Source organism: Labeo rohita, chromosome 14 (assembly GCF_022985175.1).
Source record: "Labeo rohita strain BAU-BD-2019 chromosome 14, IGBB_LRoh.1.0, whole genome shotgun sequence".
NCBI lineage: Eukaryota > Metazoa > Chordata > Actinopteri > Cypriniformes > Cyprinidae > Labeo > Labeo rohita.
The window spans coordinates 25078042-25101059 of NC_066882.1; the positions used below are offsets into that span (position 1 = coordinate 25078042).

General features: G+C 34.1%; 1 protein-coding gene across 2 annotated transcripts in view; it reads left to right on the plus strand.

Moving 5' to 3' along the window:
• LOC127175881 (dedicator of cytokinesis protein 2) overlaps positions 1-23018 on the plus strand; it is a 139637-nt gene that overhangs the window by 5207 nt on the left and 111412 nt on the right. Inside the window, exons 3-17 of one of the 2 annotated variants that reach the window (XM_051127185.1) lie at positions 98-138; positions 248-303; positions 377-506; positions 2948-3096; positions 5812-5947; positions 9231-9388; positions 9495-9576; positions 11560-11695; positions 11777-11852; positions 14732-14808; positions 15220-15470; positions 15564-15662; positions 18420-18492; positions 19241-19344; positions 21212-21398. In XM_051127185.1, the coding sequence (XP_050983142.1) occupies positions 98-138; positions 248-303; positions 377-506; positions 2948-3096; positions 5812-5947; positions 9231-9388; positions 9495-9576; positions 11560-11695; positions 11777-11852; positions 14732-14808; positions 15220-15470; positions 15564-15662; positions 18420-18492; positions 19241-19344; positions 21212-21398 (1755 nt within the window). The remainder of the gene's footprint in view (positions 1-97; positions 139-247; positions 304-376; positions 507-2947; positions 3097-5811; positions 5948-9230; positions 9389-9494; positions 9577-11559; positions 11696-11776; positions 11853-14731; positions 14809-15219; positions 15471-15563; positions 15663-18419; positions 18493-19240; positions 19345-21211; positions 21399-23018) is intronic. The other variant, XM_051127186.1, reaches the window with a different exon arrangement.

Below are 23018 nucleotides of genomic sequence, written 5' to 3' on the forward strand. Positions count from 1 at the left end.
AGACAGATTGTTTCTAATCTTTTTTTGCATACTGTTTGAACAACAGAAATTTTCTCATAAATTCCCTGAAATCTAAACAAATCTGTTATTGTTTCAGGATGGTATAAAGGTTACGTGATCAAGAACAAAGAGAAGAAAGTGAGTAAACAGGTGTTTAGTTTATGGCGTTTGTATATTTTATTTCTAAATATTTATTGTGAAGTTCCTCTACTACCTGTTTGCTGATTTTCTTTGTTCCGTATTTAAGGGAGCGTTTCCTGCAAGCTTTATAGAGTTAAAGGAAGTCATCGTCGAAAAGAGAGGGTAAGTATGTCCTTCTGTCCATTCGTCAGTCTATTCATCCATCCTCTGACCCTCTCTCTGTCGCCTACTGTAGAGATGAGGAGATCATAATGTCTGCTGAAATGCCACTGGTGAAGGAAGTGACCACCACACTGAGAGAATGGGGCAGCATCTGGAAACAGCTCTATGTGGTGAGACGTTTAGATGTGGGTCTTAGAACAAAGGTACTTTTTTTGGCATCAGTGGTTCTGTGAAGAACCTTTAACATCCATGTAATCTTTCTGTTCCATAAAAGGTTGTTTAGATTTTTAATATGTTCTTCACACTGAGAAATAAGTGGTTCTTTTATGTTCACTAAAAGGTTCTTTGGGGAACCAAAAATTGATAAAATCTCCTTTTGAATCCTTTATTTTTAAAAGTGTAGTGATATAATTCTTGCAGCATGCATACTGTGATCAGTGTGGGAGTTGTCTGTATTGCATGACCTGCCAGAATGTGCAGTGCACATTACAGTACGTGACATGCGATATCCCTCAAAGTGACCTTTCATTCTCAGTGTGATGTATAAAGTGACAACAGCCAAAACGGGAAAGTCAAAATGAAATCAGAAGTGACATAGTTTACTTCCTGGTCTTATTGTCAGTGTCTTCAGAACAAAATGTTTGTCTTTTTGACTGTTTGGCCTTTCTTCAAATTTCCTTCAAATATCTCTTCTGTTGTACTGTTTTCCCTGTTTGGTATTCTGTCACCAAAAAAAGAAAATGTTGTATATATTTTCTGTTATGTCGAAAAAAAGAAATAAATTTCCTCTTTAGCTGATCATAAAATTGGATAAATGCAATATATATAAATAAAACTGCATTTTGAAAGTAAATGGGATGTGAATGCAAAATTAAATCTGACAAATGAAATAAATTAATGAAATAATTCAAATAAAATTTCAGACATGATACCCAGAGAATTATACACACTGTGGTCTACAGTCATGTGATATCACAAACTGCTGGAGGTGTTAATTAAAGGGATAGTTCACACACACAAAAAAATTCTGTCATTAATTACTCACCCTCATTTTGTTCTAAACCAGTAAGACCTTCGTTCATCCTCAGAACACAAATTAAGATATTTTTGATAAAATCTGAAAGCTTTCTGACCCTATGTAGGCAGCAACACAACTGACATATTCACTGACAAGGCACAGAAAGGTAGTAAGGACATCAATAAAATAGTCCGTAATAAAATAACCATAATTTTATGAAGCTACGAGACTGCTGTTTGTGTGGAAAGAAAAAAAAACTTCTTTTTGCACAAAAAGTACTCTCGTAGCTTCAAAACATTATACAGTTGAACCGCTGATGTCACATGGACTATTTTATCGATCTTCTTACTACCTTTTTGGGCCTTGAACGTGTCAGTTGCATTGCTGTCTATGCAGGGTCAGAAAGCTCTTGATTTAATCAAAAATATCTTAAAGGAGAAGTCCACTTCCAGAACAACAATTTGCAAATAATTTACTCACCCCCTTGTCATCCAAGATGTTCATGTCTTTCAGTCTTCAGTCGTAAAGAAATTGTGGTTTTTAAGGAAAGCATTTCAGGATTTGTCTCCATATAACGGACTTCAATGGTGCCCCCGATTTTGAACTTCCAAATGTAGTGTAAATGCAGCTTCAAAGGGCTCTAAACGATCCCAGCTGAGGAAGAAGGGTCTTATCTAGCGAAACGATCTGTCATTTTTTTTGAAAAATTAAAATTTGTATACTTTTCAAGCACTGAAGCTCATGTAGCACAGGCTCTGGGATGTGTGTCCACGACGGTACGTACTACAGAATCACGTCGAAAGTTCACGTGCAACTCACCACCTGACTTTTTGATTCTTTCCAACAATGGAAAGAGCAAGAATCTCGATGCTAAGAACGGACCATCATTCTTGACAGCATTGAGATTCCTGCTCTTTTGGCAATGGTTGGTATTTTCCACATGTGCACCACCATGTCTCGTTTGAACGTGGTCTGCCCGAGGCTTGAGAGACTTGTGTCGCCACAGCGGTCTCATCGTCTGTGTACTCCGGCTCAAAAAGGTAGGGTATGGTGAAAAACTCCATCTCATTTTCTCCTGCAACTTCAGAATCGTCCGACGTCGTTGTACCTTTTTAGCGTTTGACTTACTTGCGCTTCATTAGTCTTTACACATTCGCTTTATGAACACTGGGTCTGTGGTTCCACCTACGTCGCACGTGACCTTTCGACATGATTCTGTAGTATGTAGTGCCTTCTTCCTCAGCTGGGATCGTTTAGAGCCCTTTGAAGCTGCATTTAAACTACATTTTGGAAGTTTAAAATCGGGGGCACCATTGAAGTCCATTATATAGAGAAAAATCCTAAAATGCTTTCCTTAAAAACCAAAGATAACAAAGATAGAAAGACATGAACATCTTGGATGACAAGGGGGTGAGTAAATTATTTGTAAATTGTTGTTCTGGAAATGGAGTTCTCCTTTAATTTGCGTTCTAAAGATGAACTAAGGTCTTACTGGTTTGGAACGACATGAGGGTGAGTAATTAATGACAGAATTTTTATTTTTGAGTGAACTACACGTTTAAGTCAAACGTAAATGTGCACAGCCTAAACTTCTGACCAGTCAGTGCTTGTCTTTGTTTCTATCAGTCCAGTAAGAAGGAGCGCTTCAGTCAGGTGCAGCGGCTGATGTGGGATCTAATGGAGTGGCGTTCACAGCTCCTCTCCGGGACGCTGCCGAGTGACGAGTTCAAGGAGCTCAAACAGAAAGTCACCTCAAAGATCGACTATGGAAATAAGTATGTATTTTAAATGTCTGTTGCAACTGTGTCTATGTGCATTTTGTCCATGGTAATATATACCATGCGTACATTCATATCCTATTTCATAGTAAATGAATGTAAACATACATTACTATGGTATTATCATCTGATACCGTCATTGTACTATAGCACAAACACACATCTGCTAAAACGTAGAATAATATGATCCAGTCAGCTGGTGTAATTCCTCTTCAGAGCTTCAGTGGTTTGCTCTAGGCTGTTGTTAATGGATTAGTTAACTGCCATTTGTACATTATCATTAAGGAATTAATTAACAAACCTGAAGGGGATAAAAATGTCTTTCTGACACCTGAACGTTAATGAATGACTGTGAGGAAAAAACTCCCTTACCACTTGTCATGGCTTCACGTCTATTTCTTGCTCCGTTTCCACATGATTACAAGTTAATTATTGTTTTCTCAAGAGTTATATGTATTATTGGATTGTATCCTCAGTGTAAAACAGTTGGGAAAGAAAATATGTGTCAGTATATTGAATTTTTAGTTCTAATAGGTAGACCTGCCTAACTTACAATGCTTTTAATTTCAGTCTTGTTGTTGTTGCTGTATTTTCTTGTGCTATTTCTTGTAATTAGTTTCTTTGTTTTTATTTAATAAGCTTGAGAACTTAAATTAGTTAGGCTGGTATTGGTTTTTCATGTGATGTCAAAGTAATATTGAGAACTGAGAATTCTAAAATTATTCAACATTTTTTTTGGCATCGTAACAACCTTATTTCCCGCCATAATGACTTTCATATATATTTTCACATGAAAAACTGGAATGAGTTTACAGTAAAGCACTAAAATTGCTCACTGAAAATACTGAAACTAAAACTGGAATAAAAATAAGAACATTTTTAACAAACAAAAACAATTTTAAGTAACAAATAAGAATAATAGTAAAAAAAATATATATAAAATGAAAAATGAAAATATATTATAAAAGCCAATTAAAAATTGAACAAAATGTATAATAGTATATGGGTAATTCTACGTTGGAAACGCCATTTTCCACAAATGATGTATGCATATTGTATAATATCCAAAATACACATTTCTAGTAATTGTGCAGATAATTCTCATACTGTGTTTTCAGAAAAGTTTGGATTATTTGTCCTCTCCCCAAATTTGTCACTGCCGTAACAGAGTAATATATGATTTAATAAGAAGGGCTATATATTAATCTATTTATTAATCTATATATTAATCTATTTATTTATATAAGATTTTGCTTATAGCTCCCATGTCAATATATATATATATAAAAAATTTACAGAGGTAAATCAATAACAGTTACAATTTTAGCAATATATCTATTGTGATTTGTGAGATTTGTTGTATTTTGAATCCAATTTTTCTTTGTGAAAGACAAAAAGATCATACTGATTTCAAAGTTAAGCATTCATTCGGTTGAATATATATTGAACCAAATGCTATCATAACATCTTAGTTTATAACTCAGTACACTTTATATTTGACAAAACATCCCTTGTTTCGGTCGTGACTGCACATTTTCGGTCGTGACAGTAATGTTTTGGGAGCAACCACATTACATTACAGAATTTTAATCCACAAACTAAAACATTTTTAAAACATACTAAAATACTTAACCTTTGCATAACATGACAGTTTTAGATATTTTTGAAGCTAGCTCAGTGATGCTAATCAGCACTTGGCTAGCTAGAATGGTTCTGAACAGTTGTACACATATAAAAACGAAATGTTTTGGAGTAACTCCCAAAAAAGTGTGCTTAATTGTAGAAAAATGGTAATGCTGTTCTTTAAAGTTACACACAGATTTTTCATACTTTTGAACACATTTACCTAAACATTATGGATGGGCATATCTACTCAAAATGTAGCTATAAGAGAGAGTGACACATGAATATTGCCTGATCATAAATGTAGGGGTGTAGTTAATATTAATCTCAGCCAATGGACTGAAACATACACTGTCTCAGTAGTGACATGAACATGCGGGACACATTTTTTCACACAAAACTGAAATGAACTTTCCTTTTTTCTTTTTTCTTTTAAATCAAAAAGATATTTTTAAAAACAACAATGGAATAAAATGCAAAACATATTTCAATGTCATTTTCTTAAGATATAAGAAATTTAGGGGTTAGTGTTTGGGACAGCCACCTCCCAGTTGAAAGTTCCCACCAAATGATGATTTTATATATATTAAGCTTACTGGTATTTTAAATATTATTGTGGGCTTCAAAAGATAATAAAATGATCTTCCCTTCTAAGATTTGAGTACTTAAATGCTTTTTAAATGTGTTTTTTTGGTTGTGGGACAGCAGTTTGAACCAATTCTGTAGAATGGCCCATATAAATAATACTAAAATAACACAGAACACTGTCTAGTAATTCATTATACTGACAGATTACTTCTTGAGAAATAATGACCATGTGAAAACAGCAAAAATATGTGTGAATCTGTATCAGCTGTGGGCTTCTGTTGGGATGTTGCTTTCTGTGATGTGCAAGAATGAGTCTTAATGAAATGTAGGAAGTCATGCCTGAGGTGCGTCATGGGACTTATGCTTCTCCGGCAGAGCTCCGGGCAAGAGCACATCTGTCAGATCTTTTCAAGGATCTGTGTGTGTGCACTGAATTCTCACGTGTGCGTGCGAGTACAAACACTCAAACTCTGTTCAAATTAAGTGTGATTCTGCCTCCAGGATCTTGGAGCTGGATGTGGTTGTACGGGACGCCGATGGGAATATTCTGGACCCCGAGCGCGCCAGCGTCATCAGCCTCTTCAGAGCACACGAGGACGCTACAGCCAAGATCACAGAGCGCATTAAGGAGGAACAGGTTTTCATTTCACTTTCAGTTAATGTTTTGCAGACGAACCCTGAGAATGAAACCACAAGGAGCTTCCCGTATGTTCAAGCATCAGAGAGAGTGTTTGTAGTTTAATGAGACACTTTTAGATGTCCAGGATGACTGAACAAATGAAATCAATGAACTCCCATGGCTTTACTTTCCTTTGGTCCGGTTCTGCTGTGAATTCACGCTGAATCTCCTCCTGTAACCCCAGTGGAGTAGCTTAATGACCTCACCTGAGGTGGAACAAACTAAACAAGAACTTCATTTAAATAATTAATCAGCCAGAACCCCCTAGGAACTGCGTAATAATGCCTTAGCAACCACTTAGCAACGTCATTGGAATCAGCCACACACCCTAGCAACTGCAAAGTAATGCCCTGGCAACTAACCATACACCCTAGCAACTGCATTAAAATGCTCTAGCAATCACTTTTCAAAGCTTATGCAATCATCCAGATACCTTAGTAACACTTTCACAACCGAACAGCTAGAAATTATGCTTTGGTAACCACCCAGAACATCCTAGTAGTACTACCATGACACCCTAACAACTGCATAATGAGTCCCTAGCAACCGCCCACACATCGTAGGAACTGCATAATAATGCCTTCACAACCACTCAGAAACTCTACCAACTGCATTGTAATAATAATAGCAACCACTCAGCAACACCTATGCAACAACTGAGACACCCTAACAATTGCTTAATAATGTCCTAACGACCATTCAGACATCCTAGAAACCACTTAGTAGTGGTTTGGCAACCGCCCAGAACACCCTAGCAATGACACAGACTACCTAGCAAGTGCATAATAATGCCCTAGTGACCACTTTGCAACACCTTCACGACCACCCTAGCACCCTAGCAATGACACAGACTACCTAGCAAGTGCATAATAATGCCCTAGTGACCACTTTGCAACCCCTTCACGACCACCCAGAACAGCCTAGCTATAATCTAGATGCCCTAGCAACCACCCATACTTCCTACCAACTTCATAATATGCCCTAGAAACCACTTAGCAAATGCCTTCACAATTACACTCAAGCAACTCGGGACACCTTTGAAACCACATAGCAACACATTTGTAACTGACACCTAACAGCTGCATAATAATGACTTGGCCACCACCCAGAGCATTCTACTGACTACCATGACACCCTAACCACCGCATATTAATTCCCTAGCAACTATCCAGAAACCCTAGAAACCATTTGGGAGCACATTGGCAACCACCTAGAACACCAAGACTTCCTAGCAACTGCATAATATACCACAGCAACCACCCAGACTCCTAAGAAACCACCTGGCAACACCTTGGCAACCATCCAGTACACCCTAGCAATCACCCAGACTTCCTAGTAATGGCATATTATACCACAGCAATCATATAGACACCTTAGAAACCACCTGTTGACACCTTGGCAACCACTCCAAACACTTTAACAAATACCCACACTCTCCAGCAACCACATAGCTATCCTAGAAACACCTTGGCAAGCACCCAGAACTCCCTAACAATTACCCACACTCCCCAGCAACCACCCAGTCACCTTAGAAACCAACTGGTGACACCTTGGCAACCACTAAGAGCACCCAAACAATCACCCAGACTCCCTAGTAACTGTATAATATACCATGAGAAATCACTTGGTGACACCTTGGCAACCACTCAGAACACCTTAGAAATTACCCACACTCCCCAACAACTACCTAGACATCCTAGAAGCCACTTGGTAACACCTTGGCAACCATCCAGAACACCCTAGAAATCACCCTGACTGTCTAGCAACTGCATAATATAGCACAACGTGCACTCAGACACCATGTAAACCACTTGGTGACAACTTGGCAACCACTCAGTACACCTTAACAATTACCCACACTCTCCAGCAACCACCAAGACATCCTAGAAGCCACTTGGCAACACCTTGGCAACCATCCAGAACACCCTAGAAATCACCCTGACTGTCTAGCAACTGCATAATATAGCACAACGTACACTCAGACACCATGTAAACCACTTGGTGACAACTTGGCAACCACTCAGAACACCTTAGGAATTACCCACACTCCCCAACAACTACCTAGACATCCTAGAAGCCACTTGGTAACACCTTGGCAACCATCCAGAACACCCTAGAAATCACCCTGACTGTCTAGCAACTGCATAATATAGCACAACGTACACTCAGACACCATGTAAACCACTTGGTGACAACTTGGCAACCACTCAGTACACCTTAACAATTACCCACACTCTCCAGCAACCACCAAGACATCCTAGAAGCCACTTGGCAACACCTTGGCAACCATCCAGAACACCCTAGAAATCACCCTGACTGTCTAGCAACTGCATAATATAGCACAACGTACACTCAGACACCATGTAAACCACTTGGTGACAACTTGGCAACCACTCAGTACACCTTAACAATTACCCACACTCTCCAGCAACCACCAAGACATCCTAGAAGCCACTTGGCAACACCTTGGCAACCATTCAGAACACCCTAGCAGTCACCCAGACTTCCTATTAATTGCATATTATGCCACAACAACCACCCAGACACCTTAGAAACCACTTGGTAACACCTTGGCAACCACTCAGAACACCTTAAGAATTACCCACACTCCCCAACAACCACCTAGACATCATAGAAACCACTTGGCAAGACTTTGACACCTAGCAACTGCATAATATACCACAGCATACACCCAAACACCTTAGAGACAACCTGGTAACACCTTGGGAACCACTCAGAACACTTTAACAATAACCCTAGCAACCACCTAAAAATTCTAGAAACCAGATGGCAACACCTTGGCAACCACCGAGAACACCCTAGCAATCCCCCAGACTCCTTAGCAACTGTATAATAACTGTATAACTGTATACCACAGCAACCACACAGACACCCTAGAGAAACCACTTGGCAACACCTCGGTAACAATCCAGAATACCCCAGCAACCACCCTGACATCCTTGAAACTTAGCAAATCTTTGGCACCTAGTTATTGCATAACATACCTCAGCAACCACTCAGAATAGCCTAGCAACTGCATTATCATGCCCTAGGAACAACCCTGATTCCCTTTAAAACACATAGCAACGCCTTAGCAACCTCGCAGAATACATTAGCAGCTCAGCAACTGCTAAATAAGAATCTGTTATGGGAATAGTGAATTTTTCATAGATTAGGTTTATTTCAGTTAATTTAAACTGATTAACATCAGCTCCTGTCTGTTCTCTTCTGTTCTGTTTAGTCCAACGTTCAGATGGATCATTCCGGAGTATCTGCACGGATCCAGTCTTCTCCCACACACAGCCTATACGTCTTTGTGCGTAACTTTGTGTGTCGTATCGGAGAGGATTCCGAGCTCTTCATGTCTTTGTACGACCCCATCAAACAGACCAACATCAGGTGCGTCTCACAGACAACACACTTTAATGATCAGTCTAAGACGAGTTTGCCATCATTACACACACTCTGTCTCTGTCTCTGTCTCTGTCTCTGTCTGTCTCTACAGTGAGAATTATTTGGTTCGATGGGGAGATAAAGGTTTGCCAAAGGACATTGAGATGCTCAACAGTCTGAAAGTGGTCTTCACAGTAAGTCACAGATTTCACTCGGCAGTCTGTCTTGGGTACCTATGACAGCCCATTTTTGCCACATGAGGAAAAAAAATAAGTTTTGGTAAATCATAATAATGAGACTTAGGTTGTAATTACGAGATACAAAGGTCAAAATTATGACATAAATGTCAAATGACATAATAGAGACTTAGTATGTCATAATTTATGATAATAATGTCAGAACTTTGACTTTTTTGTCATAAAGTAATTATGGCATAAAAAGTCAAAATTATTTCATTTAAAATGTCAATTTATATGTCATAATTATGACTTATTCCATAATTATGACTTTTTAATGTCGTAAATTTGATTTATTACATACAAATTTTATCTATTAACATTTTAATTAAACATTTTTGACATAAAAAGTCAAGCGACATAATTAGTATTTTCCCCTCATAATTATTACTGTATGATTTTTAATTTTTTATGATTTTGACAAAAAAGTCATATGGTATAATGACTTAGTATTACTTTTTTTAAATTCTTGCTAATTATTACTTTCATAAATTTGATTTGTTTGTCAGAAATCATAATTATGGCATAAAAAGTAAAACTTGTCTCATAATTATGACTTTTTTGTTATATATTTGACTTTCATAATTGTGACTTTTTAATTTACAATCTTGTGATAAAAAGTAAAATGACAATGACTTAGTAGTTTTTTCCCCTTATGCTTATTATGTAATAAATTTGAAAGTTAAAATGGCCTTATAATTTTGACTTTATATATCATGATTATGACTTTTTATCTCATAATTTTGATTTATGTCAAAAATCTTGACGTTTTGTGCTATATATGACTTATCTCATAATTTTGACTTTTTAATGTAAAATTTTGACATAAAATGTCAAATCATATAGTGCCTTAGTATTACTTTTAATGTCATAATTTGTTTTTCCCCTCTCATAATTATTACTCTCATAAATTTGACTTGTCATAAATCATCATAATTATGACTTATGTCATAAATTTGACTTTTTATGCTATGTATGACTTTTTATCTTATAATTTTGTTTTTTAATTAATAAATGGACCTAAAAAGTTAAATGACAATAACTTAGTATTACTTTTTGTCATAATTAGTTTTTTCCCTCATAATTATTATTTGTCATAAATTTGATTTGTTTGTCATAAATCATAAATTATGGTATAAAAAGTAAAAATTATCTCGTAATTATGACTTCAGATATCATAATTTGAACTTTTATCTCATTATTATGACTTTTTTTGTCATAAATTTAACTTTCTGCTATATATGACTTTTCATTTCATTATTTTGCACTTTTTAATTTAACAGTTTGACATGAAAATTCAAATGACATAATGACTTACTATTACTTTTTTGTCATAATTAGTTTATCCCTCCTCATAGTTATTACTGTCATAAACTTGGCTTCTTTGTCATAAATCAGAATTATGTCATAAAAAATAAAAGTGATCTCATAATCATGATTGTATATATCATAGTTAGAACATTTTACGTCATAAATGTTTACTTTTTATGCTTTATATGACTTATCTCATAATTTGATCATTTTGACTTTTTTTTCCTGTATTATGATTTATGTCACAAATTTGACTTATGCCATATTTCAGAGATTATAATTATGACTCATAGTTTATAATTGTATTGTAATTTTGACTACTATCTTATATAAATAGAAATACTATCTCAAAAAACCTTTTTTCTCATAATTATGACTGTCATAAATTTCTAATAATTATGACTTTTTTTTTCTTACTGTAATTTTGACTAACGTGTCATAATTGCAACATCATAATCTATATCTAATCTAATTATGATTAACCAAAGCATGTTTTTTTTTTCTTATATGGGGAAAATGGGCTTTCATAAGATATATTACAAATAAACTATGTTGTGATGATAGAGGTTTTTTTTTTTTTTTGATACCCTATTGAAAGACTTGTTTTTTCTCCTCTCTCTCTCACAAAAGGATCTGGGGAATAAAGACCTAGGCAGAGAGAAGATTTATCTGATCTGTCAGATTGTACGTGTGGGCCGCATGGAATTGAAAGATGCTAATCATAAGAAATGCACCTTGGGCCTGCGGAGGCCGTTTGGTGTCGCTGGTGAATATCAGTGTGAATGTTCTTATTTGATGTGCATGTGGCATACAGACACATAACAGATCTATCTGTGCTTATTGGCAGTGATGGACATCAGCGACATCATCAAAGGAAAGGCAGAATGTGATGAAGAGAAGCAATATTTCATTCCGTTTCATCCGTAAGTCTTTCCTCTTCTGGTCTTCTGTTCGTCCATGTATCTTAAGGGTGCAAACATGGAAGTTCTCTGATCGTTTGCTCACCCTCACAGTTGTTATTGTCATTTTTCACCTGCTTTTTATGTATGTTTACGTTATTATTAAAAGTATCTTTCAGAACTCAAAATTATAGCTTTAATAAATCATAGACCAGTATTTAATAAATTGTATTGATTTTCAATATATATTATATTATGTGTGTGTGTAAATATAGTAGTCAACATTTGAAGTTGGTCCAAAAAAGTGGATTAAAGTTGTCAAGAACATGTAGATGTAGACAAGTAAGTGATAGATGAAAATTGTGACTTGTTACTTTGTCATAGTTATGATAGAATTTTGACATTCTATACCTTATGAAATCCATTTTCGCCACAAAAAAGTGAGATAAAATGAGATAAATAGTTGCAATTATGAAATAAAAAGTTGAAATTATATAACGTAAACAAAAATTATGAAATAAAAAGTCAAATTTGACATTTTATGAGGAAAAAGTCATAAATATGGCATAAAAAATCTAATTCATTATACAAGCCATAATTATAAGGGATTTTTTTTTTTTTTTAGAAATTATGAGATCAAAAAGTCAAATGTATAGCATAAAAAGTCACATATTTTTTTCTAAATGTAAAAAATTAAAAAGTCAAAATTATGAGATAAAAGTTGAAATTACAGTATGACGTAAATCAAAATTTATGAGATAAAAAGTAAAAATTGACATTTTATGAGGAAAAAGTCATAATTATTGCATAAAAAATCAAATTTATGATACAAGCCATAATGATCAAAGATTTTTTTTTTTTTAATTATAAGGTTAAAAAGTCAAATTTATTGCATAAAAAGTCACTTTTTTTCTAAATGTAAAACATGGGGGAAAAAAATCATAATCATGAGATAAAGAGTTGAAATTACAGTATGACGTAAATCAAAATTTTGAGATTAAAAAGTCAAATTTGACATTTCATGAGGAAAATTGTCAAATATGGCATAATAAAAAAAATCGAATTCATGACACAATTATAAGGATAATTATAAGGATTTATTTTAAATTATGAGATTAATAAGTAAATATGGAATTATAAAGTCAAATTTATTGCATAAAAAGTCACACATATTTTTTTCTAAATGTAAAAAATTAAAAAGTCAAAATTATGAGATAAAAAGTTGAAATTGACATTTTATGAGGAAAAAGTCATTATTATTGCATAAAAAAATCAGATTTATGATACAAGTCATAATGATCAAGGATTTTTTTAAATTATGAGATTAAAAAGTCTAATTTATTGCATAAAAAGTCACTTTTTTTCTAAATGTAAAAAAAAAAAAAAAAATCATGAGATAAAAAGTTGAAATTACAGTATGACGAAAAATCTAAATTTTGAGATTAAAAAGTCAAATTTGACATTTCATGAGGAAAATTGTCATAAATATGGCATAATAAAAAAAATCTAATTCATGACACAATTACAAGGATAATTATAAGGATTGTTTTTTAAATTATGAGATTAAAAAGTAAATATGGAATTATAAAGTCAAATTTATTGCATAAAAAGTCACACATATATTTGTTTTTCCTAAATATAAAAAAGGGGGAAAAAAATCATAATTATGAGTTAAACAGTTTAAACTACAGTATGACGTAAATTACAATTACAAGATAAAAAGTAAAAATTAACATTTTATGAGGGAAAAAGTCATAAATATGGCATTTGAAAAGTCAAATTTATTGCATAAAAAGTCACACATATATATGTCTTCCTAAATGTAAAAAAGGGGAAAAAAAACCCATGACATTTCATGAGAAAAATTGTCATAAATACAGCATAAAAAATCAAATTCATGATGCAAGTCATAAATCTGAGGGATTTTTTTTTAAATTATAAGATTAAAAAGTCATAAATATGGTATTAAAAAGTCAAATTTATTGCATAAAAAGTCACTTTTTTTTCTAAATGTAAAAAAAGGGGGAAAAATATATATATGAGATAAAAAGTTTTTACAAAATTAAAAGTTTTAAAGAAATTACAGTATGACGTAAATCTAATCTAATTCACGATACAAGTCATAATTATGAGGGAATTTTCTTTTTAATTATGAGATTAAAAAGTCATAAACATGGCATTAAAAGTCATATTTATTGCATAAAAAGTCACATATTTTTGTTCTAAATGTAAAAAAAGTAAGAAATCATAATTATAAGATAAAAAGTTGAAATTACAGTATGACAGATAAAAAAGTCAAAATTGAAATTTCATGAGGAAAATTGTTATTAATATGGCATAAAAAAAATCTAATTCATGATACAAGTCATAATTATCAGGGATTTTTTAAAATTATGAGATTAAAAAATGTTCCTAAATATAAAAAAAAAGAAAAAAAACATAATTATGAGATAAAAAGTTGAAACTACGGTATGACATAAATCAAAATTATGAGATAAAAAGTCTAAATTGACATTTTGTAAGGGAAAAAGTCACAAATATGGCATTAAAGAAAAACTAATTCATGATACAAGTCATAATTACGAAGTATTTTTCTTTTTTGAAATTATAAGGCAAAAAAGTTATAAATATGGCATTAGAAAGTCATATTCATTGCATAAAAATTCAAATATATATTTTTGTAAAAATATATTTATGTAAAAAAGGAAAACAATCATAATTATGAGATAAAAAGTTGAAATTACAGTATAACATAAACTTAAGGGATTAAAAAAAGTCAAAATTGACATTTAATTAGGAAATTTCTACATTTTGTAACCATTAAATAAATATATAAATATTTGTTCATATTATTATTGAAAGTAATTATTTTTATAACTGTTTTCGTGTGGGTGCTTTTGTAGGGTTGTAGCTGAGAATGACTTTCTTCACGCTCTCCTCAACAAAGTGACGACGACGCGAGGTGACAGCGGAGGTCAAGGTACGTCTCAGTGCTGTTATCTCTGCTCAAATGTCAGCACAGCATCACCGCTCCCTCCACTAATGCTTTAATACTCGCTGGACCCATAATCCCATCTGCCCACACTCACACACAGAGACACAATACAGCAGAACAGAGATTGAGTGATGAAAGACGGATGAGCTTTACGACTGTCATTAAAACAGACATTAGAGAATGAGACGAGGGGGAAATGCTGAACAAAAACAGATAAACCTTAATTTATGATGTTATTTTACCTCATTCCTCCACCATATGCACCTGCTATAAATCAAAAGGCTCTCTAAAGAATATTTTGAAATCACTGTAGCAGTTTTACAGTAGAAAAACTACTATCATCTCTGTCATGATCCTGATAGTGAGGCTAATATAAAACATTAAACACCATGTCAGGTTTGTGGGTCACCATGAAAGCTCTAGTGGGCGACATCATCCAGATCCGAAAGGAATATCCCCACCTGGTGGACCGGAGCACCGTGGTTGCACGAAAACTGGGTTTTCCTGAGATCATCATGCCGGGTGACATCCGTAATGACATCTATCTCACGCTGCACTCTGGAGACTTCGACAAGTACAACAAAACCACGCAGAAGAACGTGGAGGTCATTATGCTGGTGTGTGACGAGGATGGGAAGGTCGTGCCGGTGAGTGTGACCTCTGACTGAGAGGGTCTGATTAGGCGGGGTTTTCTGTGTGCTTTCTGTTTTGATTGACAGCTGTCTTGTGTGATTGTACAGAACTCAATCTGTCTGGGAGCTGGAGATCGGCCTGTAAACGAATATAAATCAGTCATTTACTACCAGATCAAACAACCTCGCTGGATGGAAACTTTTAAGGTAAGATGCGAGTGAGACATTAAGCTTAGTGCCAATCAGTCAATGGATTTAATATCAGCAAAATCCATCTAAACCAATATAACCATTTTATCCATCTGTGATACCTTTATGGAGTCTGGTGATTTGAAGGGGAGTGTTTGAAAATAAAAGCTCCATAATAAGAGCATACTCTGTAAAAAACAATTCGTTGAGTCAACTTAAAATAATTTGTAACCTGGCTGCCTTAAAATTTTAAGTTCAGTCAACTCAAAAAAGGTTTATTCAACTTGAAATGTTAAATTATACTAAGTGACAACTTTTTTTATTTGAGTTGAACCAACTTAAAATTTTAAGGCAGCTGGGTTACTTACCAATCTGTTAAGTTTAGCAAACACAAATATCTCAGTTGTTACTTAGTACAACTTAACATTTCAAGTTGAATAAACTTATTTTAGTTGACTGAACTTAAAATTTTAAGGCAGCAGGGTAACAAATTATTTTAAGCTGACTCAACAAATTGTGTTTTTTATTTTTCACAGTGAATTAGACCAGGAACATTTGATATTGACTAAAATAACCCCATGATTTACTCACTCTCAAGCCATCCTAGCTGTATATGACTTTCTTCTTTTAGACCAATGCAATTGGAGTTATATTAAAAAAATGTCCTGGCTCTTCCAAGCTTTATAGTGACAGTGAATGGGTGTTGAGAATTTGAAGTCCAATAAAGTGCATCCATCCATCATAAAAAGTACTCCACATGGCTCCGGGAGGTTAATAAAGGCCTTCTGAAGTGAATCAATGTGTTTGTGTAAGAAAAATATCCGTATTTAAAACTTCAGAAACCGTAACCTCCGGTGAGACCTGACAAATGCAGAAGCGCAGTGGAATAAGCAAAACAAAACACTGGTCACAAATTAGAAGCACAAAACGAGGAATTGTGAAGTAAAATGTTGGAGGATTTCGATATGAGCCAAGAGGAGACTGGTTTTCCTTTGCTGTAAACAAAACTTGGTTCTCGCAAGACTAGCATATTCTTACCGCTAGTACGCCATGCCTACGTCCTATTTCATCCTATTTCATTTTTTATGATGGATGGTGCACTTGTTGAACTTCAAATTTTTAAACCCCCATTCACTGTCATTATAAAGCTTGGAAGAGCCTGGATGTTTTTTTAAAGGACACCTATTATGCAAAATCCACTTTTAGAAGGTGGAATTGTGTGTAGACAGCCTTCTTAGAATGATAAAAATACATCCAGTCTTTTTTTTTTTAAATCTTAATAAAATCAAACCAAGCTCGAAAAGCAAGCACTTCAGAACCTGTCTGCAAAATGACACCATATTTCGGTAGCCCCACCCACCGCTATTGACTTACCATATTACCATATCCTCAGCCATTTTGTCTGTGTGCAATTGGCTGTGTCGAAAGTAGTGTCCCGTCAGGAACACCCCTGCTCTGTTTCGTGATCATAAAACATTTAAAGGAGGAGTCCACTTCCAGAACAAAAAATGACAGATAATCTACTCACCTCTTGTCATCCAAGATGTTCATGTCTTTCTTTCTTCAGCCATAAGGAAACTGTTTTTTGAAGGAAACATTTCAGCATTTTTCTCCATATAATGGACTGATATGGTGCCCCGATTTGCAGTTTAAATGTGGCTTCAAACGATCCCAAATGTGGTTGTAAATGATCCCAGCCAAGGAAGAAGGGTCTTATCTAGTGAAACGATTTTCATAAAAATAATACAATTTATATACTTTTCAATGTCAAACGCTCGTCTTGTCTTACCCTGCCTGAACTATTTTTTTTTTTCCGGTTCATGACAGTTAGGGTATGTCGAAAAATTACCATCTCATGTTCTCCCTCAACTTCAAAATCAATTTTAAACTGCATTTTGGAAGTTCAAAACCAGGGCACCATACCAGTCCATTATGGAGAAAAATCCTGAAATGTTTAACTCAAAAAACATAATTTCTTTACAGCTGAAGAAAGACAGACATGAACATCTTGGATGACAAGACAGTGTCATTATCTGTAAATTTTTGTTCTGGAAGTGGACTTCTCCTTTAAGGATGTTAGTGTTTCTGCTGTAAATGTCTGTTGAGGCTAGAGCTAGAGATTACGGTTTTAAATATGGATATTTTTATTACACAAACACATCGATTCACTTCAGAAAGCCTTTATTAACCCTCTGAGCCATGTGGAGTACTTTTTATGATGGATGGACTTTATTGGACTTCAAAATTTCAACACCCATTCACTGTCATTATAAAGCTTGGAAGAGCCAGGATATTTTTTTTTTAATATAACTCTGATTGTATTCGTCTGAAATAAGAAAGTCATGTACATCTAGGACGGCTTGACGGTAAGCAAATCATACCTTGATTTTTGGGTGAACTATCCTTTTAATTTCTCAAGCATAAATCCTCACGTATCCAGCCCGGTTTTCAGTTTTGTATTGAATTCAATTCAATTCAAGGTTATTTGTATAGCGCTTTTCATGATACAAATCGTTGCAAAGCAGCTTTACAGAAAAGTAAAGTTTCTACAATATATTTAGTAGTTGCTTACTAATGGTGACTATGTTAAGTTGATGTACATATGGCAGAGATGTATGGTAAAAATCAATTAATGACATAAACAGACAATGAACACTATTAACAGTAATGAACTATATGTTGCAATCAAACTTATAGCAAAATTCAGTAGTGCTATATGTTGTTTCAGGGTTGGCAGTTTGTATGTATGTAGTAATGTTTTCTTCTGGCCTGTAGGTGGCGATTCCTCTGGAGGAGATGCCCAGAATCCATCTCCGCTTCATGTTCCGTCATCGATCCTCACAAGAGTGTAAGCTTGGTGTCTTTAATGTCTCCTGCAGTCTTGAGATACAGTTTTTAAAATATGTGAAGACACCAGTGAGCAGACAGCTAAAATAATGTGACATCAAGTCAAAATTTAAAAATTGTATAACTTGCTAGTATGTCCCAATACTGCTGTACTGTCTCACCACATATTCAAAAGAATATACTTGACAATCAGCAGTTTTGCAGGGCATACTACAATAGGTGTATGCAAACTGGGATTCTAGCCTAATCTCAAAAACAATTAAAATCAGATTCAGAGTATAGCAGATTGAAAAACAACACATTTGTTTCTATGAAATCATTTTAGAAAGCATGTAACTGGATAAAAGTCAGTGCATCATGAGTAATCAGTGTTTGGTCACACTTTATTTTAAGGTCCAGTTCTTGCTATTAACAAACCATTAACTATGGCTTTTGCCTCAATAAACTCCTAATTATCTGCTTATTAAAAGTTAGCAAGGTAGTTGTTAAGTTTGGGTATTGGTTAATAATAGGCATGCTAATAAGTAACTAGTTAATGGTGAGCATTGAAAGTGTTACCCAATGTTTTTATTTTATGTGCCGTAGCATGTAAATGAGCTAAAGAGCTATTGAATTATAGTAGGCATTAAAAGCTAAATAGCTCAAATTTAGGTTCTTGATATCCGTCTTTCATGTACTACCAAATATGATGCTGAATGATACTAAAAATGAATTTGGATAAGAATTACTTCATAATTTGTGTTTTACAGCGAAGGACAAGAGTGAAAGGAACTTTGCGATGGCGTTTGTGCGTCTGATGAAGGAAGACGGGACCGTTCTGAGAGATGGAATTCATGAGCTCACCGTCTTTAAGGTCAGAAACACATACTGTACATACAAAATGAAGACAAAAATTGGTGTTCATTGACTTTTGATATTTTTACATGGGTTTCTGAGTGGATTGCAAAGCATTTTTATCTACTGTTTGTTTTTAAAACAATTATTTTAGTTAAAAGATGCAGTAAGTAGATTAAAAAATATAAAGTCTGTGAGTCAAATTTAAATCGCTTAAAAGAGAGAAGCCTCATTTATGCTTTAAATGCTTTAAATTGATTAAAAGTGACGATAAAGACATTTATAATGTTACAAAAACATTTATCGGTTTCTGTAGCAGATAAATGCTGTTCTTCTGAACTTTCTATTCATCAAAGAAACCTAAAAAAATTCTACTCAGAAAATCAAAATATTAAAATAATTTCTGAAGGATCATGTGACTGGAGTAATGATGTTAAAAATTCAGCTTTGAAATCACAGGAATAAATTACATTTTAAAATATATTCAAATAGAAAGCAGTTATTTTAAACAGTAAAAAATATTTCAGAATTGTACTGTTTTTGCTGTACTTTGGACCAAATAAATACAGGCTTGGTGAGAAGAGGAGATTTCTTTAAAAAACATAAAAAATCTTTTGACTGGTAGTGTAAGTGAACACAATGCTCTATGATTTCATTCAATACACAAATAAAGTTATGTAAAATTTATTAACATTAAATTTAAAGTTATTCTCTTTAAAATCTGCTATCAGAATAAAGACAGAAAGTGCAAACTTTAAATTTAAAAATGTAAAAAAAAAAAAAAATAAATAAATAAAAATCAAATTTAAAAAAATTTAAATTTCTTAATTCCAAGAGATTTAAAACATGAATATTCTTCAGGTTTTACACTCTTTATGATTTTACATGACTTTTTCAGTCATTTGTTATTACCGGATAAGCTTTTCAAAATTCTTTTTTATCTCTGATAGACATTTCTCAGCAATTTCCAACTGATTAAATAACATGGAGCTTGATGTACAGTAGCTATATATATATATTAGTTTCCTAAGACCTTGGGAACCCAGATTATTAAAGAAAAATGTAAAGGAAACAAATTAAAATGATTTTTTGATTTTTATCTCTAGCTAATTTTAAACTCATTTTGTCAACTTTTGTAGCTTGGTAAAATTTTAATATAATTTGCCCAAATACTTCTTTTTTTTCTTCAAAGGTTTAATTTAATTTATTTTTTATTTTAGGTCTGAAACATTAATTTAGTTATTGACATTCATTTCTGGAAAACTGAAATTTATCTTAGAGCGAATGTTGATGTCCTTATTAATGTTATGCAGTTGTTATGTTATGTTATGTCACTTATAAATTATTATAAATTAAAATGTAGTTATAAAACTATCCAAATACAAAGATCTTCCATACACTGCAAAAATGCAGTTTTCCTTACTTAATATTTTGTCTTGTTTTTCAGTATAAATATCAAAACATTTTTAAATAAAATGTAAACACACATAAAAAAGTCAAGTGAGTTTATTCTTAAACAAGAAACAATGTCTATTAGTGGGGTAAGAAACAATTTTGTTTTCTTTTTTAATTAAGTTTTTGTGCCACACTGACATATTTTGTCTTGGTCCAAGAATATTTTTCATTTTTAGGACAAAAGACTTAATATTTTAAGTCATTTTGTTTCTCTAATAACTTTGTCTTGATTTATGAATGTTTAGAAATTTGTACTGGAAAACAAGACAAAAATACTAAGCAGGAAAATCAATCGCAGTGTAGACTTTGCAGTACAAATAAGTAAACATTTATGTCTGATAATATGGTGGACGACAGGTAAGCTAATCGGTTAACTTACATATTTACAAACACATAAGGACATACTGCATGTGTTTGGTATCTTTCTGTAGGGTGACAGTAAGCGCATGGAGGACGTCAGCTCGTATCTGTCCCTGCCGTCCGAGCGCAGTCACTCTGACAGTCACAAGGGGGGGACATTGATGCGCAGCTCCAGCAGTGTTGGCGGCCTGTCCGTCAGCTCCAGAGACACGTTCATCATCGCAACGCTCGTCTGCTCCACCAAACTCACGCAGAACGGTGTGTATGCCAGGGGGACAGAGAAAAGAGTCTCATGCAGCTTTTATAGTCAAAATGAAATGACATTCACAGTCCATTTCACTTCTAAAATGCAATGAATGCCCAAGTGAAAAGGGATATTCGAAGAGGGAAAACATGTAGGGTGACATTTTGATACATCAGGCGGTGAAAAGCGTCTCTACATGACAGCAGGCTGAAAAATAAGAGGTCTCGATGACATCAGCTGAAAAGGAAAGTCATTTCAGAGGGAAAGCAGGTTATTGCATTCTGATGAAAGATTGCATGACACAATTTCGAGCATAACGTGCACTGATTCACAATGAGACCAGCATGCGTTATTGTTAAGGCCTTTTGCTGGCTAAAAAAAGTCTAAACTATTGATCACGACAGACAGAATGCATGTAGTAGATTGTATGCAACAGGTTTAACAGCAAAGTTTTGATCATGTTGATCATTAGAAGGCATGTAGGAATGTACGCATCAAACAGTATGGTTACAGTCGAAGTCAAAAGTTTGCATACACCTTACAAAATCTGCAAATAATGTTAATTATTTGACCAAAACAAGAGGGATCATACAAAATGCATGTTATTTTTTATTTACTACTGACCTGAATAAGATATTTCACATAAAAGATGTTTACATATAGTTCACAATAGAAAATAATAGTTGAATTTATAAAAATTACTACTGTTCAAAAGTTTACATTGACTTGATTCTTAATACTGTGTTGTTACCTGAATGATCCACAGCTGTGTTTTTTTTTTTTTGGGTGATAGTTGTTCATGACTCCCTTATTTGTCCTGAACCGTTAAACTGCCTGTTGTTCTTCAGAAAATCCTTTAGGTCCCACAAATTCTTTGGTTTTTCTTCCCTTTCCAACAGTGACTATGATTTTGAGATCCATCTTTTCACACTGAGGACAACTGAGGGACTCATATACAACTATTATAGAAGGTTCAAACACTCACTGATGCTCCAGAAAGAAACACAATGCATTAAGAGCCGGGGGTGAAAACTTTTGAACAGAATGAGGATGTGTAAATTTTTCATATTTTGTCTAAATATCATATTTTTTCATTTAGCACTGATCTTCAGACACTACAGAAGATACTTAAATGTTTTCTAGAAGACAAAATAAGTTACATTTACGCTGATCTTTAAATTCCAAAAGTTTTCACCCCCCCGGCTCTTAATGCATCGTATTTTCTTCTGGAGCATCAGTGAGTGTTTGAACCTTCTGTAATAGTTGCATATGAGTCCCTCAGTTGTCTTCAGTGTGAAAAGATGGATCTCAAAATCATACAGTCACTGTTGGAAAGGGTTCAAATACACAAACATGCTGAAAAACCCCACAATTTGTGGGTCCTTAAGGATTTTTCTGAAGAACAGTGGGCAGTTTTACTGTTCAGGACAAACAAGGGACTCATGAACAACTATCACTAAACAAAAAAAACACAGCTGTGGATCATTCAGGTAACAACACAGTATTAAGAATCAAGTGTATGTAAACTTTTGAACGGGGTAATTTTTATAAATTCAACTATTATTTTCTCACATGGGCATATATGAAGAGTTCAGATGCAAAACCAGCTAAAAGCCATCACCGTCAAAAATGAG